Source organism: Hippocampus guttulatus, chromosome 22 (genome assembly GCF_054856545.1).
Source record: "Hippocampus guttulatus isolate MCC_2025c chromosome 22, RoL_Hgut_1.0, whole genome shotgun sequence".
NCBI classification, from domain to species: Eukaryota; Metazoa; Chordata; class Actinopteri; order Syngnathiformes; family Syngnathidae; genus Hippocampus; species Hippocampus guttulatus.
The window spans coordinates 6,522,207-6,545,814 of NC_141282.1; the positions used below are offsets into that span (position 1 = coordinate 6,522,207).

At 49.9% G+C, this 23,608-nt stretch overlaps 1 protein-coding gene across 2 annotated transcripts in view; it reads left to right on the forward strand.

Moving 5' to 3' along the window:
• dock4b (dedicator of cytokinesis 4b) overlaps nucleotides 1–20,455 on the forward strand; it is a 43,331-nt gene extending 22,876 nt beyond the window's left edge. The window contains exons 16-52 of one of the 2 annotated variants that reach the window (XM_086102832.1): nucleotides 747–900; nucleotides 1,707–1,804; nucleotides 1,892–1,975; nucleotides 2,487–2,587; nucleotides 3,003–3,084; nucleotides 3,235–3,405; nucleotides 3,568–3,760; nucleotides 3,827–3,963; nucleotides 4,225–4,359; nucleotides 4,873–4,971; nucleotides 5,497–5,591; nucleotides 5,964–6,039; nucleotides 6,194–6,294; nucleotides 6,363–6,421; nucleotides 6,511–6,659; nucleotides 6,735–6,820; nucleotides 7,495–7,521; nucleotides 7,661–7,756; nucleotides 7,856–7,916; nucleotides 7,992–8,085; nucleotides 8,307–8,455; nucleotides 8,813–8,899; nucleotides 8,993–9,097; nucleotides 9,463–9,604; nucleotides 10,205–10,371; nucleotides 10,533–10,619; nucleotides 11,844–12,020; nucleotides 13,285–13,368; nucleotides 13,536–13,655; nucleotides 13,852–13,973; nucleotides 14,404–14,524; nucleotides 14,834–14,915; nucleotides 15,625–15,734; nucleotides 16,198–16,270; nucleotides 17,078–17,194; nucleotides 17,536–17,597; nucleotides 18,596–20,455. In XM_086102832.1, the coding sequence (XP_085958958.1) occupies nucleotides 747–900; nucleotides 1,707–1,804; nucleotides 1,892–1,975; nucleotides 2,487–2,587; nucleotides 3,003–3,084; nucleotides 3,235–3,405; nucleotides 3,568–3,760; nucleotides 3,827–3,963; nucleotides 4,225–4,359; nucleotides 4,873–4,971; nucleotides 5,497–5,591; nucleotides 5,964–6,039; nucleotides 6,194–6,294; nucleotides 6,363–6,421; nucleotides 6,511–6,659; nucleotides 6,735–6,820; nucleotides 7,495–7,521; nucleotides 7,661–7,756; nucleotides 7,856–7,916; nucleotides 7,992–8,085; nucleotides 8,307–8,455; nucleotides 8,813–8,899; nucleotides 8,993–9,097; nucleotides 9,463–9,604; nucleotides 10,205–10,371; nucleotides 10,533–10,619; nucleotides 11,844–12,020; nucleotides 13,285–13,368; nucleotides 13,536–13,655; nucleotides 13,852–13,973; nucleotides 14,404–14,524; nucleotides 14,834–14,915; nucleotides 15,625–15,734; nucleotides 16,198–16,270; nucleotides 17,078–17,194; nucleotides 17,536–17,597; nucleotides 18,596–19,024 (4,332 nt within the window). In that variant the 3' untranslated portion in view covers nucleotides 19,025–20,455. The remainder of the gene's footprint in view (nucleotides 1–746; nucleotides 901–1,706; nucleotides 1,805–1,891; nucleotides 1,976–2,486; nucleotides 2,588–3,002; nucleotides 3,085–3,234; nucleotides 3,406–3,567; nucleotides 3,761–3,826; nucleotides 3,964–4,224; nucleotides 4,360–4,872; nucleotides 4,972–5,496; nucleotides 5,592–5,963; nucleotides 6,040–6,193; nucleotides 6,295–6,362; nucleotides 6,422–6,510; nucleotides 6,660–6,734; nucleotides 6,821–7,494; nucleotides 7,522–7,660; nucleotides 7,757–7,855; nucleotides 7,917–7,991; nucleotides 8,086–8,306; nucleotides 8,456–8,812; nucleotides 8,900–8,992; nucleotides 9,098–9,462; nucleotides 9,605–10,204; nucleotides 10,372–10,532; nucleotides 10,620–11,843; nucleotides 12,021–13,284; nucleotides 13,369–13,535; nucleotides 13,656–13,851; nucleotides 13,974–14,403; nucleotides 14,525–14,833; nucleotides 14,916–15,624; nucleotides 15,735–16,197; nucleotides 16,271–17,077; nucleotides 17,195–17,535; nucleotides 17,598–18,595) is intronic. The other variant, XM_086102833.1, reaches the window with a different exon arrangement.
• Nucleotides 20,456–23,608: the final 3,153 nt, after the last annotated feature.

Consider the following 23,608-nt stretch of genomic DNA (forward strand, 5'->3'; position numbering starts at 1 on the left):
GGTGTGCGCGCAAACCTCAGGCTCCGTGCACAATGACGCGCACGCCGCATTGATTCATTTGTCAGCCGCCGGGCTCAACAGTCACCCAACGTCAGATTTTTTTTTTTGGGGGGGGGGGGTGTAATTTATTTTTACCCCTCTGCTCGCTACAGGCCATCAGTGGCATTGTCAGACGGTTTCCTTGACTTGGTTGGTTGTGGGGGAGCGTGTGGTTGGGTTTGTGGGGTGGGGGGGGGGGGGAGTAATGTCAGATGAAAGTTGCTGAAGAGCTCAATGAAAACTTGCATGGCCTAGTTTCCCGTCAGACCCAAAATAGATGCTGAAGCAGCAGTCCAGAGCCTGCGCCAGCCTCAGCCGAGCGTTAAGGCAGCACGCCGACTCAATCGAACAACAGCGCCCCCCCCCCCCCCCCCCCCCGGTCTGCGATTGTCTTACTCCAACATCGAGCCACCACAACCCCCCCCCCCCCCCCAAAAAAAAGCAGTACAACATCATGACCAGTTGATGTGATGCAGACCATTTTTTCTATCATGCACTCGTCAAATATTCCATACATAGAAAAAAAATACTAAAACTGACACTAAAACTAATGAGAACTAAACAAAAATAAAGCATTAACATTTGTTAATGTGCTTTAAAAAATGCCTTATAACAAACTTGACTTCCAATACAAACAAAAAGCCGGCATCTAATATCACCCCGGTCCATATTTTCAGGGCTCATAGCTTCTTTTCTTCTGTGTCCAGTGCGACGAGAACACCAGCTTGGCGGACTGCACGCGTTACCTGAAGCTGCCTTTCTCCAAGGCCAACATCCCATCCAACAACCAGACCCTGAAAGGCACCAAGGAGTCTTTTTGGATCACCAGCTTCCTCTGCTCTACCAAGCTCACGCAAAACGGTAAAAAGCCCTTTTTGGGATTTGCGTTATTATTATTTTAATTTTTTTTTTCTTGGCTCCATGTTGGACGCTTGCCTGATGATTTGTGGTCACACTCAGAAGAGTCACAAATAAAAACGACTTGGCTGGTGAAAGAAAACATCAAGTGAATCATAGCAACAGATATTTGAGTACTCCTGGGTATATATTATTTATCCTCTGCAAAGAACTACTTCTATAACTGAGGCTTACAGAGAAAAAGGAGGATAATTATTCTCATAAAGTTCAGAGACCTGCCATTTGCCTTACGTATTAGGATGGAAACTGTCGCCCGACTGCTGCAGTGGGTGGTCCGCTCCGGCTTGCGACTCTCCGTCGCAAAGTTGCCCGTCTCCTTATTGCAATTTCTACATGTCACTTTCACAGACGCACATAGCACGGCGACTGCTTTTGACAGACCGAAAGGTAAACCGCTCATGCACGGAAAAACGTTTCCGCGCGACGACGACGACGACAAAAAAAGAGGATGTTTCAGGTTCAATCGAATCTGAAGAGACAGCGAAAAGACTCCAGCGGAATGATGTTTTATTCATGCGTACGTCGGGGGGATGTCGGGAAATTACTTCTCATCTCTTTTGATGCGTCTTAACATGAAAACGTCAACATTTGTTTTGGATGGGCCTACGTCGGGATGCCGGAACGGGAGGCGGCGGCGGCGGCGGCGTCGATGTCGCTCTCATTACCCCGCTTTGCTTGCCCCGCGTGCCGTCGCCCGTCGCTTTTTAGAATTTCACGTTCAAGCGCAGATCTTGCACGTCTGCCCTCAGGCGATATGCTCGACTTGTTGAAGTGGCGCGCGCACCCCGAGCGGATCAACGACAGCCTGTCCAAGCTGAAGGAGATCGACGGCTCGGAGATTGTCAAAGTAAGGCCGCCGCGGCGGCTGATTGATTTATCGCTCTCGTGGCGATAAAGACCTCGGACGTCCAAATTCTCTCCCCGTTGTTGACAGTTTCTACAAGACACTTTGGACACGCTTTTTGGTATTCTGGACGAGAGCTCCCAGAGATACGGCCTCAAGGTGTTTGACTCGCTGGTAAGTGCTCTCTTGAAATCGCGCTCGCCACCGACGTGAGAATGAAAGCGGCGGCTGCTGTCGGAAGATGGAGAGACGTCGCGTATGAGAGCCCCGTCAAGAGCAATCGCGCCGCTCTGATTGATCTTTGTCTGGGGAGCGCGTGTTCCCTGCTCGGCGAGGTGCTCAGAGCGATGAAAAGATCTGACCGGGTGACGCCTTTGCCAAGTTTCGATTTCGGGGGGGGGGGGGTTTTTTTTTTTTTTTTTTAGATCAACGCAAGTTGCACAGCACCAAATCAATCATAACAAAATCAGCATGTGCGGGTATTGATACCAGGTGTCATATCAGGCATATTTGAAGGTATTGGGTGTGTTTGAAGGCTGCTGATACCGTCCACCGATACCATAGGTGGCGCTACACTGCGGCAACATCAGAAGCTCTTTGTTCACACATATTATAATTTTTTTTGTAAGTATGTTAAATGAAGTAGCAACCCGCTCACCGTCCTTTCTGTGTTCTTCTCTCGCAGGTCCACATCATCAACCTTCTCCAAGACAGCAAGTTTCAGCATTTCAAGCCGGTCATGGACACCTACATCGAGAGCCACTTTGCGGGGGCTCTCTCATACAGGTGCGTACTGAGGACGCCAGTCGAGTTTTGGATCCCGCTGACAGAACCCGTCACAGGCGAAGCGGCCCGAGGGGCTCTGAGAATGCCTGCAAAATGCTTTGGCGCCCTCTTGTGGCCACTCAAAGTGGGAGGGGAGGAAAAAAAAAAAGGTGCTACCTTCTTATGCGCTCAATTTCATAGCCTGCTGTTCAGTCTGGCTGTCGACTTCACGCTCGGTGTACCTGCTAAGATTGAGCGGTGATGTTCCGACACATGCGCGCACACACGCGCGCTACACAAATGAAGTCAAATACCTTTTTGCACCTCCCCCCCACCCCCCACACGTCGAGCAGAACCGTTTTGAAAGATGACACCGGGATTTGAATTGTTCCTCAAAGGAATCATCGAGAGTGCCGTGTTGTGTTTTGTTTCCAAGGGACCTGATCAAAGTTCAGAAGTGGTACGTGGACCGCATCGTGGACGCCGAGCATCAGGAGCATATCCAGCAAGTGCTCAAGGTCAGCGGCCGTGTTCCGTCTTTGGATGACGATCCGATTAGAATTGCATCTCCGCCCCCGCAAGCAGCCGCGACGACAAACGCCTCTCAGCATTTTCCGTGGCCTGATGAAGACCCCCCCCCCCCCGCACCCCTCCTTGCTGTTTTTCAGGCCAGCGAGTACATCTTCAAGTACATCGTCCAGTCCCGCCGCCTCTTCTCCTTGGCGACGGGAGGCCAGAACGAGGAGGAGTTCCGCGTCTGCATCCACGAGCTCTTCATGTCCATTCGCTTCTTCCTCTCGCAGGAAAACAAGGCCACCAGTCCGGTGGCGCAAACGCAGGCACGCGCGCATGTCGGCCCCTTTCCCCAAACACGCGCGTTTCCCTCGCTCAAGGGCTCGCACTCGGCGCCGTTGTCATGAAATCATCTCGCGCTCCCGGCGGTGCAGGAGTCAAACTGCGCCGCCGCTTCTTTCCGTTTGACACGATTTGTCATTCGCCAGGCGGTGTTCCTGCGAACGTTCCCGGCGGTTTACGGCGAGCTGCTGAAGATTTTCACCGTGCGGGAGGTGGCCGGTTTCGTGCGGGAGACGCTGGGCAGCCTGCCCGCCATCGTCCACGCCGACTGTCCCTTGGAGGCCGTCAAGCTGCAGTGCCTTGCCAAGACGGTGGAGAGCCAACTGTACACCAACACGGGTGAGCACCTTGCTCATCTGCGCAGGGTTTGGAGCGACGCCCTGATCCGCTTTGTCCCGGTCGTAGAATCCAGGTGCATCCTGTTGCCGGTGGTGCTTCGCATCCTGCAGGCTCACATGCAGGAGCAGAGAGACCTGGTCATGTGCGCCCGCATCCTCACCAGCATGCTGTCGCTCATCAAGAAGGAGGAGAACGGCACCTCGGTCAGTAAGACGGCAGAATTTCCCCGGCCAACTGATGGCGAGGACGAGATTGCTTTTTTTTTTTGTGCCGTCACGGTTCATTTGACAGAGTCGCACTGGCCGCCGCGCACTCCGCTAATTAGAAGCATCAATTTAGCAAAAATGTGTGCTCTCCCCTTCTCTGCATCATTTGGGCATTTGAAATGCTCCGCCCCCTCGGTGGCAAACTGTCCAAAATGCAGCTCCCCCGATCGCACCGATGCTGACGCGCTTTCTCGGCAGGAGCCGGTGATCTCGGAAGAAGTGGACCTGATCGTGGAAAGCCTGCTGGGAGTGCTGCTCAGGACCATCCTGGAAATCAGCAACCGACCGCAGCCCGCCGGGCCGGCCATGAGACTTCAGTTCCAGGATGTCACTGTATGTGTGCACCTGTGTGTGTGTGTGTGCACCTGTGTGTGTGTGTGTGTGTGTGTGTGTGTGTGTGTTGCTGTGTGTGTGTGTGTGTGTGTGTGTGTGTGTTGCTGTGCTCTCCTTTTGGCAAGTAATTATAGATTTTAAATGGAGTTGCCTCAGTGGCGACTATAATTAAGCCAACGTCATTAAAACAAATGGCAGTAATTGGGATTTATAATGCAACACACACTTGTGGGTAGAGGGCTGGGGGGGGGGGGCGGTGCGGTGAGTAACGATGTGCTTGTCATCGCCACATCCTGAAGGATGCTTGAGGAGGGGAGGGACACTCATGTCTCCGATAAAGTCAACTCATTCCATGCCAGCCGTTGTTCTCCAATTGGGAGAGCACGTTTCAGTTAAATGCAAATGATTATTTTTTTGAGGCGGGGGGGGGGGGGCGTTTGAGTTACCTCAAACATCTCAACAATGCTTTCCAACTAATTGACGCTTTTCTGTTTGTGCGCGGCGCACTGCCAGGGGGAGTTTGTGGCGTGTTTGTTGGCGCTGCTGCGACAGATGAGTGACAGACACTACCAGCAGCTGCTGCAGGCGTTCGGCAGCAAAGACGACTTGAGGGTAAAAGGCACTCAACTCGGCATCCCTGACTCACAGCGACGGGACCGCGGCGGTGGATGAAATCGGGAATGCTGAGAAGCACGCACTCGCGCGGCGCAATACTGGCTGACAGTCGTTTAGCTCGGGACAAACACGTTCCAAATTTAGATTCATACAACTTTAGTGAGAGCCGTCATTGGGCTGATCATTTTGCCAAACGGCGGGGGGGGGAGGCCTTGGGCTGGTTCATGTCAAGCGTAGTGAACGTTTACTGTCAAACTAAACATCCAACAAAGAGAATTCCATTTTGTGTGTCTAAAACAATTGGCGATGTCTTCTCTTGAAGTCTCTTACTTTATTACTTTATTATTACTTATTTTGAATCTGAAAATATGCTTTTGCGTCAGTAAAGTTGATTAAAATTTTCCAAAATTTTACGGCGGCGTGAGTTGACTGTACTCACTGTACTACAATCCAGCTCGTGATGCAGCAATTAATGGAAGACATTTCTCTCTAAACACGAATGCTCCGTATTCTTCGGTGCAGGACTTCCTCCTTCAGATCTTTACAGTCTTCAGGATTCTCATCCGACCGGAGATGTTCCCGAAAGATTGGACTGTCATGCGACTGGTCACCAACAAGTAAGCGTGCCCTCCTTTTCGGTTGGCATCGTCCAGCTATATTTTTGGGTCTGTTTATTGCTTACGTGAATCCCTGGGAGTGGGGGCCCTTTTTTTTGGGGGGGGGGGCAGTGCACTCTCAGCAGATGTATGAAGAAAATACCATTTGAACTCAAGGACAACATATGCACATCCATCGGTTTTGTTGTCACTTTCAACGAACTGTCACCGGTTCTTGTGATGAAAACACAAATGCCGTTTGCGTACTTTTGGGATCGCCGTTGTCGGGGCGACTTAGGTGGCCATCTTTCATGGCTAGGCTGATCGTCGAGGCATGTCCTACAGTTTCTCGTCCTCGTTCTTGTAAGTGAGTCTCTGCGATGCTTCTTACAGCGTCATTATCACCACCGTCCTCTACCTCTCTGAAGCCCTGAGGAAAAACTTTCTCAATGACAAGTTTGACTACAAGGTAAGGTAAAAATAGAAAAAGAAGCCCACAAGTGCCAAAGCAAGCCTCGAAAGAAGCTTTTTATTATGAATTTTTTTTCAAATGGCCCTTAAATCAAAGTGATGTTCAGCGGAGGCCCGTCACTTGACATTTTTGTGCGTGGTTTTTTTTCCAGGTGTGGGATTCGTATTTCTACCTGTCAGTATTGTTTATCAACCAGCCCTGCCTTCAGCTGGAGTCCTTCTCTCCCTCGAAGAGGAAGAAGACGTTGGAAAAGTAAGTCTCACGCGACCGGGGGGGGCGCGTCAACGTTAACGTCACGCCACGCTCTTGCAACCGCGCAGGTACGGAGACATGAGAGTGATGATGGGCTGCGAGATCTTCAGCATGTGGCAGAATTTAGGTGAGACCATCCGCCGAGGCGTGTTACGGTGGAAAGACGCATCTCCCCCCCCTGATGTGAAATGGAACGGTCGCTGGCGCCTTCTCCAGGGGAGCACAAGCTGAACTTCATCCCGGCGATGATCGGTCCGTTCCTGGAGGTGACGCTGGTGCCGCAGCCCGACCTGAGGAACGTCATGATCCCCATTTTCCACGACATGATGGACTGGGAGCAGAGGCGCAGCGGCAATTTCAAACAGGTACGACTCGGGCTGATGGGGAAACCTCGCGCCTCAAAAGTGGAATTCATTTAAAAAAAGAAAAAAAAATTTAAGGTGGAGGCAAAGCTCATCGACAAGCTGGACAGCCTGATGTCGGAAGGCAAAGGAGATGAGACGTACAGGGAGCTCTTCAACAGCATGTGAGTTGGAGGAAAACTGGCCAGCTGGTCCGTTGATCCGAAAAAAAACCCCCAACATGAATTGGGTTCTTCTTCTTCTTTTTATACCATAACAATGAGATTTTATTTTATTTTTTTGGGTCGCGCCTGTAGAGCTTCTTTTTTTTTCCTTTTCATAACAAAGAGATGCGATAAGACGGCTTTGGTGTCCTAGCAACAATGAGCCTTGCTGGACACCAAGCAGGGGGGGGGGGGGGGTGCGCGTGTGCCCCCACGGCAAGCAAACACACGCTTGGTTCGGTTTTTAATGACTGCGAGATGAATCGATGGCTCGATAACAGAAAGGTGAGTGCCGGTCAGTATTCGTCTTCACGTCGCACATTCACACACGCGTCTGCGTCCAGTCTCGGTCCACTGCGTCCTTGTCCTTTCCAGGTTTGTGCTCCTGCATGCTTTGTACGTGTGTGTGTGTTTGTGTTTGTGTGGAGCGAGCCATTTATTCACGTTAAACATTTTAGCCCGGGTATGCTAGCAGCCCATTTGCTAAGCGCTTTCTGTTTTCCTCATGGTGCAGCTTTCTTTTTTTGGGACGCCGCACTTATTTCCTTGGCCACTAACCCCAAAACTAACTTTTGTGTGTGCGCTGATATTAATCGTATTAATTTATCCCGCCTATGCTTTCCCACCCGGAGTAGAATTCCTCTGTTTGGTCCGTACCCTAGGTAAGAGGCTCTGTTCTTTTGTTCTCTCCGTGTCGTCCTTTGTGGTCTGAGAAAAAAATAATAAAAAAAAGGGCTCCTTGATTTTTTTCGGGTCTTTGGATCGGCGGCGTTTTCTGATCTCGTTTCTCTTTTTCGGCAGCCTGCTGAAGAAGATCGAGCGCGAGACGTGGCGGGAGAGCGGCATCTCGCTCATCGCCACGGTCACCCGATTAATGGAGAGGCTGCTGGACTACAGGTGGGGAGGCCTCGTCGCTTGGGATCGTTTCCGCAGGAATTGACGATCGTTTATTGTTTTGATTTTCCATTCCGACCTGCTTTGATGCGCTTGCCGCAGGGACTGCATGAAGCTGGGGGAAGTGGACGGCAAGAAAATAGGTTGCACCGTCAGTTTGCTGGTGAGTACGCGGCAACGCCGAAACTCGGGATTTGTGCGGGTTCAAGAACTCTCGTGCTGTGTCGCCTCTGCCCAGAACTTTTATAAAACGGAGCTCAACAAGGAGGAAATGTACATCCGGTACATCCACAAGCTGTATGACCTGCATCTCAAGGCGCAGAACTACACGGGTAACAGATCCACGAATACCTGCATAATAATTTTTAACTCATTCACTCCCAAAGACGTTTTTAAACGTCTTTTCAGACTTGGTCCAGAATTGGCTGGTACTGAATGAGTTAAAAATTAGTTTTAATGTTAGTTTTATGGGGGGGGGGGGGGGGTTTGGACTGTGCAGAGTGTTTGTTTTGGGGATGTTTTTTGAATAACCTTGACCCCCTCGCCGACGCAGAGGCCTCGTACACCCTCTTGCTGTACGACGAGCTGCTGGAATGGTCGGACCGGCCCCTGCGAGAGTTCCTCAACTACCCCATGCAGAGCGAGTGGCAGCGGAAGGAGTTTTTGCACCTCACCATCGTCCAGAACTTTGACAGAGGCAAGGTGAGCGGTGGAAAGCCCTCAATATTAGGACTAATTCTTCAACTTGGAGTTGACCTTGATGTCCACCTTCCCCGCCGAGTACCATCGGGGCGGGAGCGAGAACGTCTTCAACACACTCCAAATAAATTCTGTTAACTTTGCTGATGGAAAGCCACGCTGCGCGTGAGCTCCATGTCAATCTCCCCGCGTGCGAGGGATTAGTCAGGAAGAGTCGTCCATTTAATTAGCGAGCTGGCTCCGTGGCCCAGAGGGAGAGAGTTTGCCTCCCCCTGCTCGCTCGTCGACCCACCAGCGCCCCGCAGTGCGCGCAGTTCATCTGTGCATCCAAGATTGAGTCGATGCGTTTGTCGTCACCAGTGTTGGGAAAACGGCATCATCCTATGCCGAGAGCTGGCCGACCAGTACGAGTCCTACTATGACTACCGGAACCTCAGCAAGATGAGGGTGAGAAACACCTGGCAAATGTCATTCGATTCTCCATTTTGGGGAGGGGGCGGGGGGGTGCAAGCGTTCATGCGTTGGTATTTGTATCACTAGATGATGGAAGCGTCGCTGTATGACAAGATCATGGACCAGCAACGGCTTGAGCCAGAATTCTTCAGGGTGGGATTCTACGGAAAGAAGTTCCCCTTTTTCTTACGGGTAAATGACAAAAAAAAAAATGTTCATCTGGTGTCCTGAAGTCAAAAATGTGTTTGTTTGTCTGTCATTGTGCAGTAGTCAATTAATTGACTGGTGTGTACCCGTTACATCTTGTGTGACCGTTTTTTCTTGCTGTTGTTGCGCGAGATTTGGAAAAGCTGTAAAAACCACAAACTCTTCGTTTATTTGTCCTCTTGAAAAGTCATAAGCCCAAAGGGAGAATTCCGGTTTGCATTCCTTCGCATGCTTGACTTTGAGGTGATGTTCAATGTCCCTTGCTGTGCAGTAGCGGCGTGCCTCCACCAGATGGCAAACTAACCCCACGCTGCCTTTTGCTGCCCCCCCCCCCCCCCCCTCCCTCTCAGAACAAGGAGTTTGTGTGCCGTGGCCACGACTACGAGAGGCTGGAGGCCTTCCAGCAGCGGATGCTCAACGAATTCCCACACGCCATCGCCATGCAGCACGTCAACCAGCCGGACCAGACCATCTACCAGGCCGACGCACAGTGTATCCTTTTCCAAACTCTCCCCTTTTGCCTTCGCATGCTTTGCAACTCTTTCCGCAACGTGGAATAATACGATCGTCGGGACGGGCAAGGTGCGCAACCTCTAAACTGGCGTCGCGGGTGTCTTCAAAGCGCGTAAGCGGTGAGTAGGCCCGTTTGGAGCTTCGGTGCGCCGCTTGGGTACAATGGAGCGTATACACACGTAAACACGGACCAGTGGAAGCGAAGGAGAGGACCGAGTCACATCAATCAACGTTGCGGTTTTTGTTGACACTTTTACATGAAATGCATAACATCCTGATTTCGTTTTGTTTCTTTCAGTAGGTCGAGATATTCACCATTCAGTATCCGACTTGATGCTTTTTCACTCGCTTTGGACTCCTGTAAGAGAACGCACAGGCAAGAGGTTCCCGGTACGAATCTCGGCTCAGACCCTCCTGTGTGGATTTTGCGTGTTGTCTCCCAAAAAAAAAAAAATAAATCATGTTGGAGTCATCAAAGAATTTAAGTTGCCCATCGGTGTGACAGAAACGTTCCAGGACCGGTGTCAGAAAAGAGACAAGCGTCCGAAAGTGGTTTCCCTTAAAAGGCGACGCTTCCAGACTTGCAGATCTACGCCGTGACGCCGATCCCCGAGAGCCAGGATGTGCTGCAGCGCGACGGCGTGCCCGACAACATCAAGAGCTTCTACAAGTTCAATCACATCTGGAGGTTCCGATACGATCGGCCCTTCCACAAGGGCACCAAAGACAAGGAGAACGAGTTCAAGGTAATCTCCTGAGCCGGCGATTCCCCAACCGGCCGTGCTGATCGAAATGATCCCGTTTCCCTCCATTGGTTGAGAAATTCTATTCACTCATGATCACGCTGCGCATCCACATTTTGCCATTCGCACGCCAATCGCGGTGATCATTGATTGTGCTGCTGCAGAGCCTGTGGGTGGAGAGGACGACCCTGACACTGGTCCAGAGTCTTCCCGGCATCTCACGGTGGTTCGAGGTGGATAAACGAGAGCTGGTGAGCTTGAACGACGACAAGAGCGCTCATTCGCAAGACGCCTCCTCATCCACTTTGGAGTTTGCAGGTTGTATTGATCCGAGCCGTTGCATTGAGCAACGGCGACGGCCTCAGTCATGAGTTTTCGGTCTTAGTGGCTGCATGGAATCATTTTCGGCCTTTGTTGGGTGTCATGCTCCAAAAAAAAAAAAAAAAATCATCACGTTTTCTTTCATGACAAATGATCCATTTTGTGCGAGGAACGGGAGTTTTCTTTTCCCTTAAATGCGTATGTCAGCGTCGATAGATACTTTATGCATATGCGCATTGAAGAGCGCGCCGGGAAATTGTGGATTACAAAAGCGGCGACGACAGCTCGGTGGCGCGATAGCGTATGAAATATGGCAGTGGCAAAAAAAGCTCTATTCGAGAGGATTAAGGCATCGCTGCCGCAGGGGAAGAAAAATAAATAAATACCTAAATGTGGCGTGAGTGGAAGAACCTCTTTTTCTTTTTTTTTAAGCCTGATCTTGAAGGTTGACCCGATACTAATTAGCACTCGCAAACATTGCACCCCCTCCTCAAAGCCACTGTGCTTTTTCCGCCGCACAATAAAGACAAAGATGATAAATGCGAAAGGTGACGAAAGGCATTTGATCGTCTCCAAGCACATTGTGTGGGTTTTGCGGCCCGCAAACGACTCCTCTGTTAGCCGTACGCGCAGGCGGTCGCCTTGCTCATTCCAACGACTTTAATCACTCGGCACGGCGGCGCATTAAAAGTAAACACCCGCTTATTGCCCAATGCTTAAAGCGCAAAATGTGCAAGAAATGGCGGCCAGGTTGAAAAACACCTCTGCTTCCCAGGACATATTAGCAATTAGCCTGTGAGCATAAGGCGCACTGAGCTCAAATTGGAAATTAGCAACGCGATCACACATTAAAGAACCGCCAGTGATTGCTGACTTCAATTTGCCGAGCGTAAGTAGTTGTTTGCCACCAGAAAGGTTGCATTAAGGAGATCGATAGCTTCCGTCGACTGCGCCCGAGCGAGCGCCCCAAATGTAGCTTCGGTCTAACCGCCGGCATACCATAGCGGCGGCGGTGAAGCCTGACTCGGGCAAACCTCGAAGTGACTCGCCACGAGTTGGTCTTAGCATTCATGAAAATCGACTAGACTTGAATTTGACACGTTTTTTTGCATGGTTGCACTTGTCGTCGACGTGTTGGAATATGCTACCTACAGGTGGAGGTGAGCCCACTGGAGAACGCCATCGAGGTGATCGAGAACAAGAACCTGCAGCTGCGCACGCTGATCGCGCAGTGCCAGAGCCGGCAGATGCAAAACGTCAACCCCCTCACCATGTGCCTCAACGGGGTCGTCGACGCCGCCGTCAACGGCGGGCTGGCCCGCTACCAGGAGGTAACGGCGGAGGGTTTCGAGTGCGGTGGCGCTCGCACACCGTTTGCTGTCCTCTGAAACTGGAGCCCGATTGAAATCGAGTTTTGCGCTGTATCCGATAACGGCGGCCCGGCAGGAACGTAGCGCTACACAAAAGGGAGTGCATACGAGGTCGAGACGGCTGGATAGATGTGGCCGGAGGGAGAGATGGAGGGCTGGATGAATCCAGTGAAGGAGAGTATTTGGACCGCATCATCCTGCAGGGAGCATTCATGGCTGGAGCCGCGGCGGCGGCGTCTTTTAACAAGGCAGGCGGGGGGGGATCATCTCGAAAATATTATTTTTTTTTCCATCCTCAACGTCGCGAGTGGACCTCGCTCACCGTGTCGCATAGCAACCGCCTTTTCCCCACAGAGAGCCACGTCGGTGGGGGGGGGGGGCGTCTGCGAGCGGCCTACGCGCGGATGTTTCCGGCCAGGAAGTAGTTTGATAATAAGCGGTGTTTTCACGAGAGCTCCTTTTATTTTTCTGCTGCGGGAACTTTGAATCAACCCGATGGCAAGCACCGCCCAAGCCTCGCCGACCCCCCCCCCCCCCCCCCCAAAAAACCCTCTTAATTTCCCAGCGTGATTCCGATTGACAGCTCTGTAGGTCGGTTCCGCGGCAAATGAAGGCAAAATTGCGGTGATTAATATTCAGATTTATTGCTTTAATTTGAGCCCAAGTCCCTTTTGGGAGGCGGCGGAGGGGATGCCGTCTGATTTATTTCACCTCCTCGCCGTTCTCGTTCCATCTGTAATTGGACTTTTTCTCATGATTGACTGAGCCACTCGCTGGCTCACTCGGAAAGTTTTTTTTTCTGTGGAAACGACGTGGATCTCGGCTGCATCTTTGAGTGACACGTGCGACCACGTGAGCTCAAATCAAGCGCTTTGAGCGTTTTATTTTCTTTCTTTCTTCAGATTTATTTTTAACTAGCGCTTTTTAAAAAAAAAAAAAAAATTCCGATCCATGAACTCGTTATAATTATAGAAATTTGGGGGAAAAAAATAATAACATGGTGACTATCGATCTCCCTTTGAGCCGGGATGTTTGTTTCTTTTGTCGGTTTGCTCATAAAACTTTATTTTGGAGCGTGTCGGCCCGGTGGGGGATCGAGGTATTCGGGTAACGAGGCAAAGGAGGCACAAAAAAAAAAAAAAAAACCTACAATAACAACAACAACAAAAAAAAAACCCTCCTGCTGTTCCATGTTTGTTCCTAACAGATGTTTGTCTTCACACAGGCCTTTTTTGTGAAGGACTACGTGATGAATCACCCCGAGGACGGGGAGAAGATCGGGCGCCTGAGGGAACTCATGTTTGAACAGGTTGGTAACAGTAGATTAAAGCCAGGGTGAGGTATCTTTTCTTTATTTATTTAGGTGGCGTCCCTATCCCCCCCCCCTTCTCCTCCCCCCCCCCTCCCCCCACCCCTTACACCAAACAACACAGCCTGAACAAGAAGTAAACATTATGGCCGCTGTTTGTCTTGCAGGCGCATATTCTGGAATACGGCCTGGCCGTGCACGAGAAGGTGGTGCCTCAGGACATGAGGCCTCTGCACAAGAAGCTGGTGGACCAGTTCCATTTGATGAAATCCAGTCTGGGCATCCAGGTTGGTGGCGCCTCCGTTTTTCTCAACAGACACTTAGCAACCAGCGCAACTCATTTGATTTGCAAGATGAAACGTGGCTCCGACTATTTGCCTCGGAATCATTTGAAAGTGTGTGTGTGTGTGTGTGTGTGTGTGTGTGTGTGTGTGTGTGTGTGTGTGTGTGTGTGTGTGTGTGTGTGTGTCCCGCAAACCGCAGGAGTTTCCACCTTACGTGCGCGCAAGCCCGGTGCACTTCACCAACGGAAGCCCGCGCACATGCCGGAACTCGGTGCCCAGCATCATCAGCCCAGATGGCAGCAGAGGCGTGGCCAGGCGAAGGTGAGCGACGTTCCCGCCTGGAAGGCGTCGGTCGGCCCCGCCGATGCGCGAGCGGCGCTCGAATCGTGCGCGTCGATGAGCTCGGTGATCCCGCCGCGCTGCCTCCCTGCGACATTCTGGCTACCGCGAGGGGGCATCCGCTTCCCTCTTGACATTCCCCTTCTCCTCTCTCTGGGTTTTGAATTTCATAATTAATATAAAAAAAAATTGGGGGGGGGTGACGACATACCTTTTATGTTGCCGCCATCAGAGAATTTTTCCTCTCATTTACGTCTCTGTTTCCTTCTCCCCCCCCCCCCCCCCCCTTTCCCCACGCGGCTCTCGCTGCATCCTGGTGAGTCTCCGCAAAAAGCGAAACGTGCGATGGCTTGCCTTCCTGATTCCGTCGCGGCTTTTGACCCACGTTTTGCCCATTTTCCCTCCTCCGCAGTCTCCTCAGTTACCCGGCAGTGAACCGCTACTCCTCGTCTTCGCTGTCCTCTCAGGCGTCCAACGAGGTCAGCAACATCACGGGTCAGTCGGAGAGCTCGGATGAAGTCTTCAACATGCAGGTACTCCAACCCGCCCACCCAGAGAATTCACATCAACCTCCCGATAGTTTGCAGCCTCGTCCTCCTTGGAAAGCGCAGCGCGAGGCGCGGTGCGGTGCTCAAGTGCCTTCCGGCGGCCGTTAAAGCCTCTTGAGCCTTTTTGACTTTGCGGAGCGCGCCGGGCGAGGTGGCCTCGTTTGACGTCAGGCGTCCCCTCTCGCAAGGCTCATCAATCGCGGGGATAGAGGAACACCGGTTGGATGGCTCATGATGATAAAAGGTGCTTGTTTTGTTTGTTTGTTTGTTTGTTTTTGTCCTCTCGCCTTCCAGCCCAGTCCGTCTACCTCCAGCCTGAGCTCCAACCACTCCGCCTCACCCAACGTCACCAGCTCAGCGCCCTCCAGTGCCCGAGGTGAGAGTCGCATCCTGTTGATTGCTTTTTTTTCTTTTTTTTTTGTTTTGGCTCATCACCTGTTGGAACATCCATGACCTGCACCTGGACAGCACACATTAAAAAAAATTGCTTAGTTGATTTATCTTTTGTATTTCAAAGCCGCATGGCTCTTGAATTCACTGCCAGCCCATGCTAAAACAATTGCCCTTTTGACGGCTATGGCCGTCAATGGCAGTGAATGAGTTGAACATCGACGTCTTGCGATTCGAGGCGAGCTGGAGAGCTCACGCAACACGTAGTAGGTTAACTACGACAGGGAGGCCGGAGGATGAAAAGTTAGGAACCGAGAACGCCGTGCGAAGGGTTCCCATTCCAGTCTCTGCTGAGTATCGCAGGTCTTCTCTGGGCCCCGACTCATCGCGCGATATTTCGACCTGAAATAAATCATCAAAAGATTGAATGCTCGCCGACGTTAATGGGCGCGTATACGCTCGCCGTTGCCGAGCAGCTGCCGTAAAGCCCCTCGTGACTTATGGCTCGCGAGTCGGCGGCGACAGGCCGAGGGGCTGTTGCGCCATTCGTCCGCTCTGAAGGAGAGCGTGGGCTATTTATCATGTTGCGGAGGCCAGCGGGAGGCGAATCGCACTCAGCCCGCGTCCAGGTCTTGGCGTGTAACAGTCTAACGCCCCCCCCCCCGCTCTGACTCACGGCCGGCCGCCCGCTGCAGGTTCGCCGCAGATGGCCGAGAAACACAAGCACTCCAGAGAGAACGCCTGCCTGTCGCCGAGAGAGAGGCCCGTCAGCGCCATCTTCCCCAACCCGCTGGACCCTGCGCAGGTTGGCCACAGTGATGCATTAAGATGGCAGATGTGATTAGCACGGAAGAAAATAGTCACGTTTTTTCTATCTATATATCTGCAGTCTCTCCTTTTGAAACATTTATCAGCGAATACAAATCATTTTGTATTTGATCCACTTTTCCGAATATCGGCGCAAGCGTTGTCGATGTTCTATGAAGGCGAGCCTTCACCAAAAGCGAACATTGAAGCCTTCAGAAAAAGACGATTTTGCTTGCCTCTCCCACCCAAGGCCAGCGCGTGTACACTTGAGCCTCGACGCCAGATATGGTTGAAAGAAGAGGAAAAAAAAGAAAAAATGCACAAATCTGTGTTTGCTTCTCAAGGCCATTCAACTCCCCCGCACTTCATCGGCAAGGCCATCGTGTTCTTGCAATTGGGGGCAACCTATACTTTTTGTGTTGCTTGTGTCATGCCAAATGCCTTTCTGTGTGTGTGCGCAGAGGGCCGCTCCTCATCACATAGGTGACGCCACTTTACCTCGTAGTGACCCCAACCTCTCGGCTCCAGACAAAGGTAAAAAAAAAAAAAAAAGCGCCACTTGACTCTGCGCAGCTTGACGGCGTCGCGCTTCTTGCAAAGCTCGCGATGACGTTTGCGGGGGTTCAATTCATCGCTCTCCGACTGCATCAAGCGCATCACAGCTATCGTGTTTAGCTCATTAGAGTGGGCGCGCGCATGAGTCATGCCTTTGCAGGCTTTGCTGAGTGATGGGTGTGGAATTTGGAAATATAAATGCTCATCTAGCAGCAAAGCCCCGGGTTAGGCCTTTTTAATTTTTCCTTTTAGCTCGACGGTGGGAAAACAAAAAAAACATATGTTGCATATGTTTCACAAAACCAGCCACGCGATTTCCTTTCATGAGCGCCGCGACGAAGGAAAACAACCACTGCGAAGTAATGAGCGAAGACTGCGGAAGTGATGGCGGTGCAAATGAGAAAGTGCCGCCACGACGCGGTAAACGCGACACTTTTCGGTGCCGTACGCCGCAATTAGCACGAAAGACGACAAGCGTGACGATTTGCAGGAAACCCGCGATTGCCTCCAGTGCGTGAAATGACACGTTGGCGTTGCGGATACTCGAGCATCCTGTTGCGACTTGCGGGGGTCGCACGAGCATTTCTGAGAAGATGATGAAAAGAGACTCCGCATGATCATTATAATCATGAAAGATTGCACGACACAGAGAATGCAAAACATGAGCACACTCATGTTTTGCGTTGCATGGTTGGTTTTTGTGTTTGTGCGTGCACCCGCCATCTTGTTGTTGTTGTTGTTGTCGTCATGCCGATGATTGTGATGTCCTCCGTTTGCCGTCAAAAGTGCGACCCACGCCCAGTAGCTGGAGCCTGGACAGCGTCAAAGAGGGCGTGTCGTCCTTCTCTGACCCTGTTGGCAAGTTGCTTGTCCCTCCCATCCCTCCCAGGCCACCGTACTCAGGTACAGGTCTTCCATTCCATTCCATCCCATTCAGCAAATGTAAACAGATGCTTGAGTGTCCCCCCACCCCCTGCTGCCCCCTTGTTGGAAAAGGCGACAGCAGCTGTCGCATGTCTAAAAAGCATTTAAAGCCGCCCCGAGGACCCGCACAACGTTGGCAAGCATTTGATTCATTCACGCCGAAAGCCACGGGGGGGGGGGGGGCCGTCTCGGACTCGCACGTGTGGATGTTTGCATGAGTCACGCTGCGTCGCGCCGCGTCGCGCCGGTGGGCGCAAAACTATTTGAATATGTCCTCCATTTCATCGTCTCCTCTCCGTCTCTGCTTTTTCACCGCGCAGGCTCTTCGGCGAAAAACATGAGGTCGCAGTCTCCCATTCTCATGTCCAGGTCGCCACAAAAGGTTGGTTACCTCGTCTCGCCAATTGATTGCAGGCTTTGAATGTAAAAAAAAAAAAATGCTTATTGACCAAATGCTAGAAATAGCGTAGAGAGGATAAAGAAGATGTGCCCATTATATATTCTGGCGTGTTCAAATATCCGTCAGCTGTTACCGTGTCCTCATTTTCTGTTTTTCCCTTAGCATTAAGCTAAATAATCTTCAGGCAAAGCTATCAGGTTGTTTTAAGTGCACATAGCACGCCTGCAACCCTTGTGAGGAGAAGCGGTTTGGATAATGGGTGGATGGCTGTATAATTCTCTGTTTTCGTGTTTAGTTTGACAGTAAGCTTCAACTGGGGAGTGGCATGAAACAGCTTGAAGGCTCTTTTTGAGATGAATTGTTCAATCTTTGCCAAACTGCCACTTATGGTGAAGCAAAAAAAAAAATGCTGAATGACAGCACTTTGATGCCATTTTGTGGCATTTTTAAAAAAGCACACAGGAAACACGACAAGATCAATTTTGCTGAGAAACGTTGCCGATCAAACATTTCAAAACAGTGAACCATGAATTTGCGTAACATTTCTGTATAAACATTCATTCCGGAATGTTTCTTGACGGGGAGTCCTCCAAGTAGTTTAATCGATATCCTGTAAAGCTTTCGGAAGCGTAGACGGAGCTGTTAATGAGGCTGAAGGCTGCTTCTTTTTTTTTTTTTTTTTTCTTCCCCTCCTTCTTCCCGCTCTGTCGTCTTTGTGTGCTCGTCACAAGCGACAGTGCCAAGCGTGCCGCTTTTGTCGCAGGTGACGGCTTGGAGGCAGGAGGAAAAAAAAAAAAAAAAAAGTGACAGAGCTCATGCGCTGTCAATCACAGCTCAGCGTCAATGCGCGGCGCATGGCGCTTCTGCGGCCCGTTTGTAGCGTCATCGACAGGCGGTCGGTGACTTCAGTCAGACGGCAATTCCATTGAAACAAGAGTGGGAAGATGAAGTCACGGTTGTGCGTTTTGTCCCACCACCAGGCCACCATGCCGCCGTTCACGCCGTCGCCCACCGAGTGCCACTCCACAAGCCTGGTCTCCAACTCGCCCGTCCTCTCGGGCAGCTACAGCAGCGGCATCTCCTCGCTGAGCCGCTGCAGCGTGTCGGAGGCGTCGGGCACCGAGTTGGCCGCCGGCGAGCCGCCGGCCGCCACGCCGGGCTCGGCCCCCGACGAGCCCGTCCGCAGAGAGAGCAAGACGCCGCCGCCTTACAGCGTCTACGAGAGGAACAACCCCCGCGGCCGCCCCGTGCCGCTGCCCCACAGCCTGTCCATCCCGCCGCAGGCAGACCCCCCGGCCCTGCCCCCCAAACCTCACCAGCTGCGCACGGGCAGCATGAAGCTGGACGGAACCTCGGACCCTCGCGTGCCCAGGCCGAGGCCTCTGCCCCGCAAGGTGTCGCAGCTATAGGAGGACGGCAAAGAAACACACTGGCATTATTTGCACTTTTCTACTGGGCACTCAACTTTTGGGTTGTTTGTTTTTCAGCTCGGAATCCCGTACCTCCGCTCCGATAAAAGGCGGGCGGTTTTTAGAAACGGAGCCTCGTTTTTCTATAGCTTGTGTTTACAGTTTTGATAGGCGTCATCAAAAAAACATCAGGATTGTTTTTTGCCTTAAGTATTGGGAACCGTCCATCTTGCACGTATTTTATTTTTCTTTCTGCGTCTTTTGTAACAATTGTACATTTGTACACTGTATGGCAAAAATGGTGCTTGAGAAGGAATTAAACACGGATCAATATCGTCATATCTACGGCAGCGATGGTACGATGAAGTGACATTTCCGAACGATTACTTTTATTTAATTTTTTTTAAGCAAAGGTAACTTTACCATTTGAAGACCAGCAACTTTTTAAAGTTAGTCGTCGAGGCCAGTCGTTTCATTCGCAACCCGCTACCCTCTGTCGACTTTTTTTTCCCCAATCAGCTTTGCACTTTTCAATGAAGAAAGTTGGACCAAACACTTGGGCGATTATTGGCATTTTTGCATGCTTTAGAGCCTGGACTTGTCCTTGACCGTATTGCATGACCTTCAACAGGTGGGCTACATGTATTGTGCCAAAGTATAATGCACAATGGAACATTTTTTTTTGTTTTTTTTAAATAGTGCCAAGACAACAAAATGAATTGCTCATCTCAACAGATCATCTGCAACGTGATTTTTGCAGACCCCAAAAATGCTCTACCCTACTGATCATACGCAACTTTATTTTTTTTCCAAGCACAATTCTACGACACTGTCAGTAACATGACAAGTACTGTTATGTCATCTCTCTTGGACAAAGTAATTGGAGCAGAAATGACATGTAAAGTCGAAACGCAGATTGTTGTTGACGACCCCGTTTAATGGCACCGCCATCGCTCGGTGACGAGTCCATTCTGATGCGTACGCCAGAGGACATTCAGCATCGCATGTTCCTCAGTCGTGAGTTCAGTGATGCTTTTTTTTTTTTCTTTCCAGAATGGGTCGCGTAGGGGATTAGCTTTAGTATTGTTTGTATGTCTCATTTTCGTAGTTGTTTTATGAGTTGTGATTTTTTTTTAAATTTTAACATGAAATATTACCATTAATCAGTTCTGGAGAACCTGTAAATTTTGTGATGAGATTAATGTAAGTAAGCCAAATATTAAAAAAAAAAAAGTATTGCAATTTATGTAAATACTGTGTTTTTAACAAAATGTAGTTATAACGATTTACAGCTTTGAATGTAATGTTGAAGCAGCAAATGATTATTATTATAAATGTGCAAACGTTTATGGGTTTTGTGAGTGTAGAAAAAAAATAAAAGGTCATGCTTTTATGACGCATTTACAAGTTCAATAAATGGCCCACTGTAAATGTTGCTTGTTGTGTTATTAGATATTGAATTAAAATTCCATAAAAATCAGCGCCGGGCAAGCTACTTTAGAAAAAGCGAGCGAAGCCAAAACTGTCAAAAAAAAGAAGAAAAGCCTGCCTTCTCTGCTCCCAAGTGGCTTCTCAATGTTGCTCAATGCACTTTTTGCCAATTTTTGCCAAAAAGTTAAATCAATTAGACAAAATCACAATTACATTGAATGCGCATCATTCATTATCATAATGCTTTGTCAATTCACATCCTTAGCATGATTTAAAAAAAAAAACACGCACACAAACGTCCATGTTTGTTTGTATACAGAGACATTACCATGGCAACTCAGCATGAGGAAAAAGTGTGTAGAGTTTATATTTACAGCACATATACCCATATACAGAATTACTTTTTAATGATATTTATTGAGCAACTACAAAAGTAAATTGTTACAATAACGAAACAGCAATGAGGTAAAAAAACATTGGCAAGAGTTGGGCATGGCACACGATTCCCAAATCCAAAATGGCCACGTCTACGTCACTTCCTGTTCTGAAAGGAAAAGGATAACTCATAATACAGAGAAAAATTGTCAACTCTGCCATTGTTATTGAATAAAAGAATAAACAAAATATATAAATGCTATAATTATTATGTTTTTATTGTATTCAACTGATAAAAATTGCTACTGTTGACACCGAGCTCACTTACTACATGGCCTCGAGCGCAGGTTTCCTAATTAACAAACAGCCGTCGGCTCTGCACCTGAAAGGAGGCAAAAATGGAATATTGCGGTTGAAAGCTCCATCTATCAATCATGCATTTTTTAGTACAGTACCACTTCTCCTAACTGTGGTCATAAGCGAACTGGATATGATTGCAGGTGACTCTTTCTTCCCAAGCCCCACCACCTTCGAAATGGAAGTAAGTGGAAAGCGGCTGGCTGAAAATAATAATTCACTCGCAAGTTTTGTTCGACCGAGAGTTTTGTCTGTCTTGCCGACAAAGTGTTCTTTTCGCCTTGAGTGCTTCGTCCATGTGTTGGTTTGTTTTTTGCCTTGCTTGTAAAACAGACAGCAACCGGCGCTCGTGGTAATTATCCACTCTCAGCTGTCATTTCACAACAATTATTCTCTGCAGTGATGGGGAGTCATTTTTCCACTTGGATCCATCGTCAAGGAACGGCCGCCGCGGAGAGCACTGACAAGGGCCCAAAGAAAAAGACACCAGGTAACATTTGCGGAATGAAGCATTGTTACGTGCCACGGGTGTCATGTAAACATTGCCTGCCTTGCACAGCTGCTGTAATTGTCCACGCATTGAGCACCTTTCTCGGGTCATTCATTGCATTCAGCGTGAGGTTTCCGCAGTGCCATTCTAGCAGCCCTAAACAGCCTCCATTTGGAGCATTTGCGCGTAATGATGCGGAATTATCAAAAAGTGGGCGGGGAAGACGGCGCCGGGTATTAATGCCGCGGTGCCTGGGGTGAATTTTGGTGTCACGCGCATCCGCGGAGAACCCCAAAGGTGTTTCTCTCTTTTTCCATATCACTCCAGGGAGAATGGGAAGCGTCTTATCTGACGTTTCCACTCAGAGACTTGATCTGTTGTCTCCTCGTAGATTATTGGGGGTTGGTGTGGGGGAGATGATTCCCCAAATTGAGTTTTTTGTTTTTTTTTTGACTGGCTTCAGTCCTCGGAGGGGCCGTCACTTCATCCCCCAAACGGGAGAGATGACAAGTTGGTTTCCAGCGCTTTGGAAGCGGATCAAGACAACAACAACAAAAAAAGAGAGAGGCGGCAGGGAAATAGTGTTGTGCGGATGGGAAGTCTTGCGTGACATATCCTCAATTTGGGCGCAGGAAGGTGTTAGTGGACGCAAGGAGCAATTCCGCCTTTTGTGAAACAACACTGGCTTTGATTTGTTGTGAGGCACACCGAGAAGATGTTTCCCATTCAGAAATAGTGGGCACGTGCAGTGTGATTTGAGAAATAATGGAAATAAATAGCGGGGGGAAATACATTATTAGGGGGTTTGGGTTAGGATGTTTTTCATTGTGGTTGTTGGTTCGTTTTGAAGGGTTATTTTTTTTTAATTCTGTTCTTTTTATAAGAAGTTTTTTGTAGTTTTAGTTGATCCACCGCATGAGATTTTTATGCCACAATGCAGTGTACTTTGTACACTCGGCTGGCCAGTCACGGCCAAGTAACGTGGACTTTTGTCTCCGAATAGTTAGAGGATGCAATTTTGCTGTCATTGCGCTTTGGTTGGTCTACATTTATTCATAAATCGAGGCAATTGCTGCACCCGCTAAATGACACCAGAGCGATTGTACACTGATGCAATGAGCTAACGTTGACAATTCATTTGAATTTATCCGCTTGTTAATTTGCCCCGCTCTACTTTGTGTGCATGTGTCCATTGTCATCGAGTTATGAGCAATGTGCGATTTGGCGCCACATATAAAATCTCCTGTAGGTCCACCAAAATCCCAGGGAAAAGAAAAAAAAAAATCTGTCAATTAAAAATTAGGAACCGAATCGTTGGGTAGTTGGAACGCAGCCCACGACACCGTTGCCGTCTTTGTCCACCTTTGCTGTTGACATTTGAGGGCGTCCTGTCGATTGCAAATGACGATTTGTCACATGTTATGATGCGGCGCCTTTGTTCCCCGGCAACGAGAAGTCCTTGGCGGCTCAGGTGCGAACTCTTTCCAACCTTCTTCACAGACAAAAAGACTTCAATGCAAGCGAGCAATTTCGTGGCTCGACTCAGACTTGCATGGAACGATCAAGCGCGATATATCCGCGGCGCACTGAATCACAAACGATTTCAAAAAAAAAAAACAACGGCGTTTGCAAAAGTAAAGCTGCGTCTCTCGTTGCATATCAGTTCCCAGTCGCGCGCTCTCCGCCGGTTATCCGGCTTCGTCGGAAGCTTGGCTCTCATCGTAGCGAGAGGAGGGCGCTCGTGGCCTGCGGGGGGAGGATGGCGAAGCAGTTGGGCGGGGGTGTCCGTAGCGGAGCGCGTCAGGACTGCGGCCCCCGATCCATCTGTCTTCATCGGCGAGCCGGTGGTGTGTGCTGACCGAGGCCCGCAGGAGCTCGCAAAGCGCCAGCTGCTAGCTGCCTTTTATGCTGATTCCCACCGAGTGGGACAT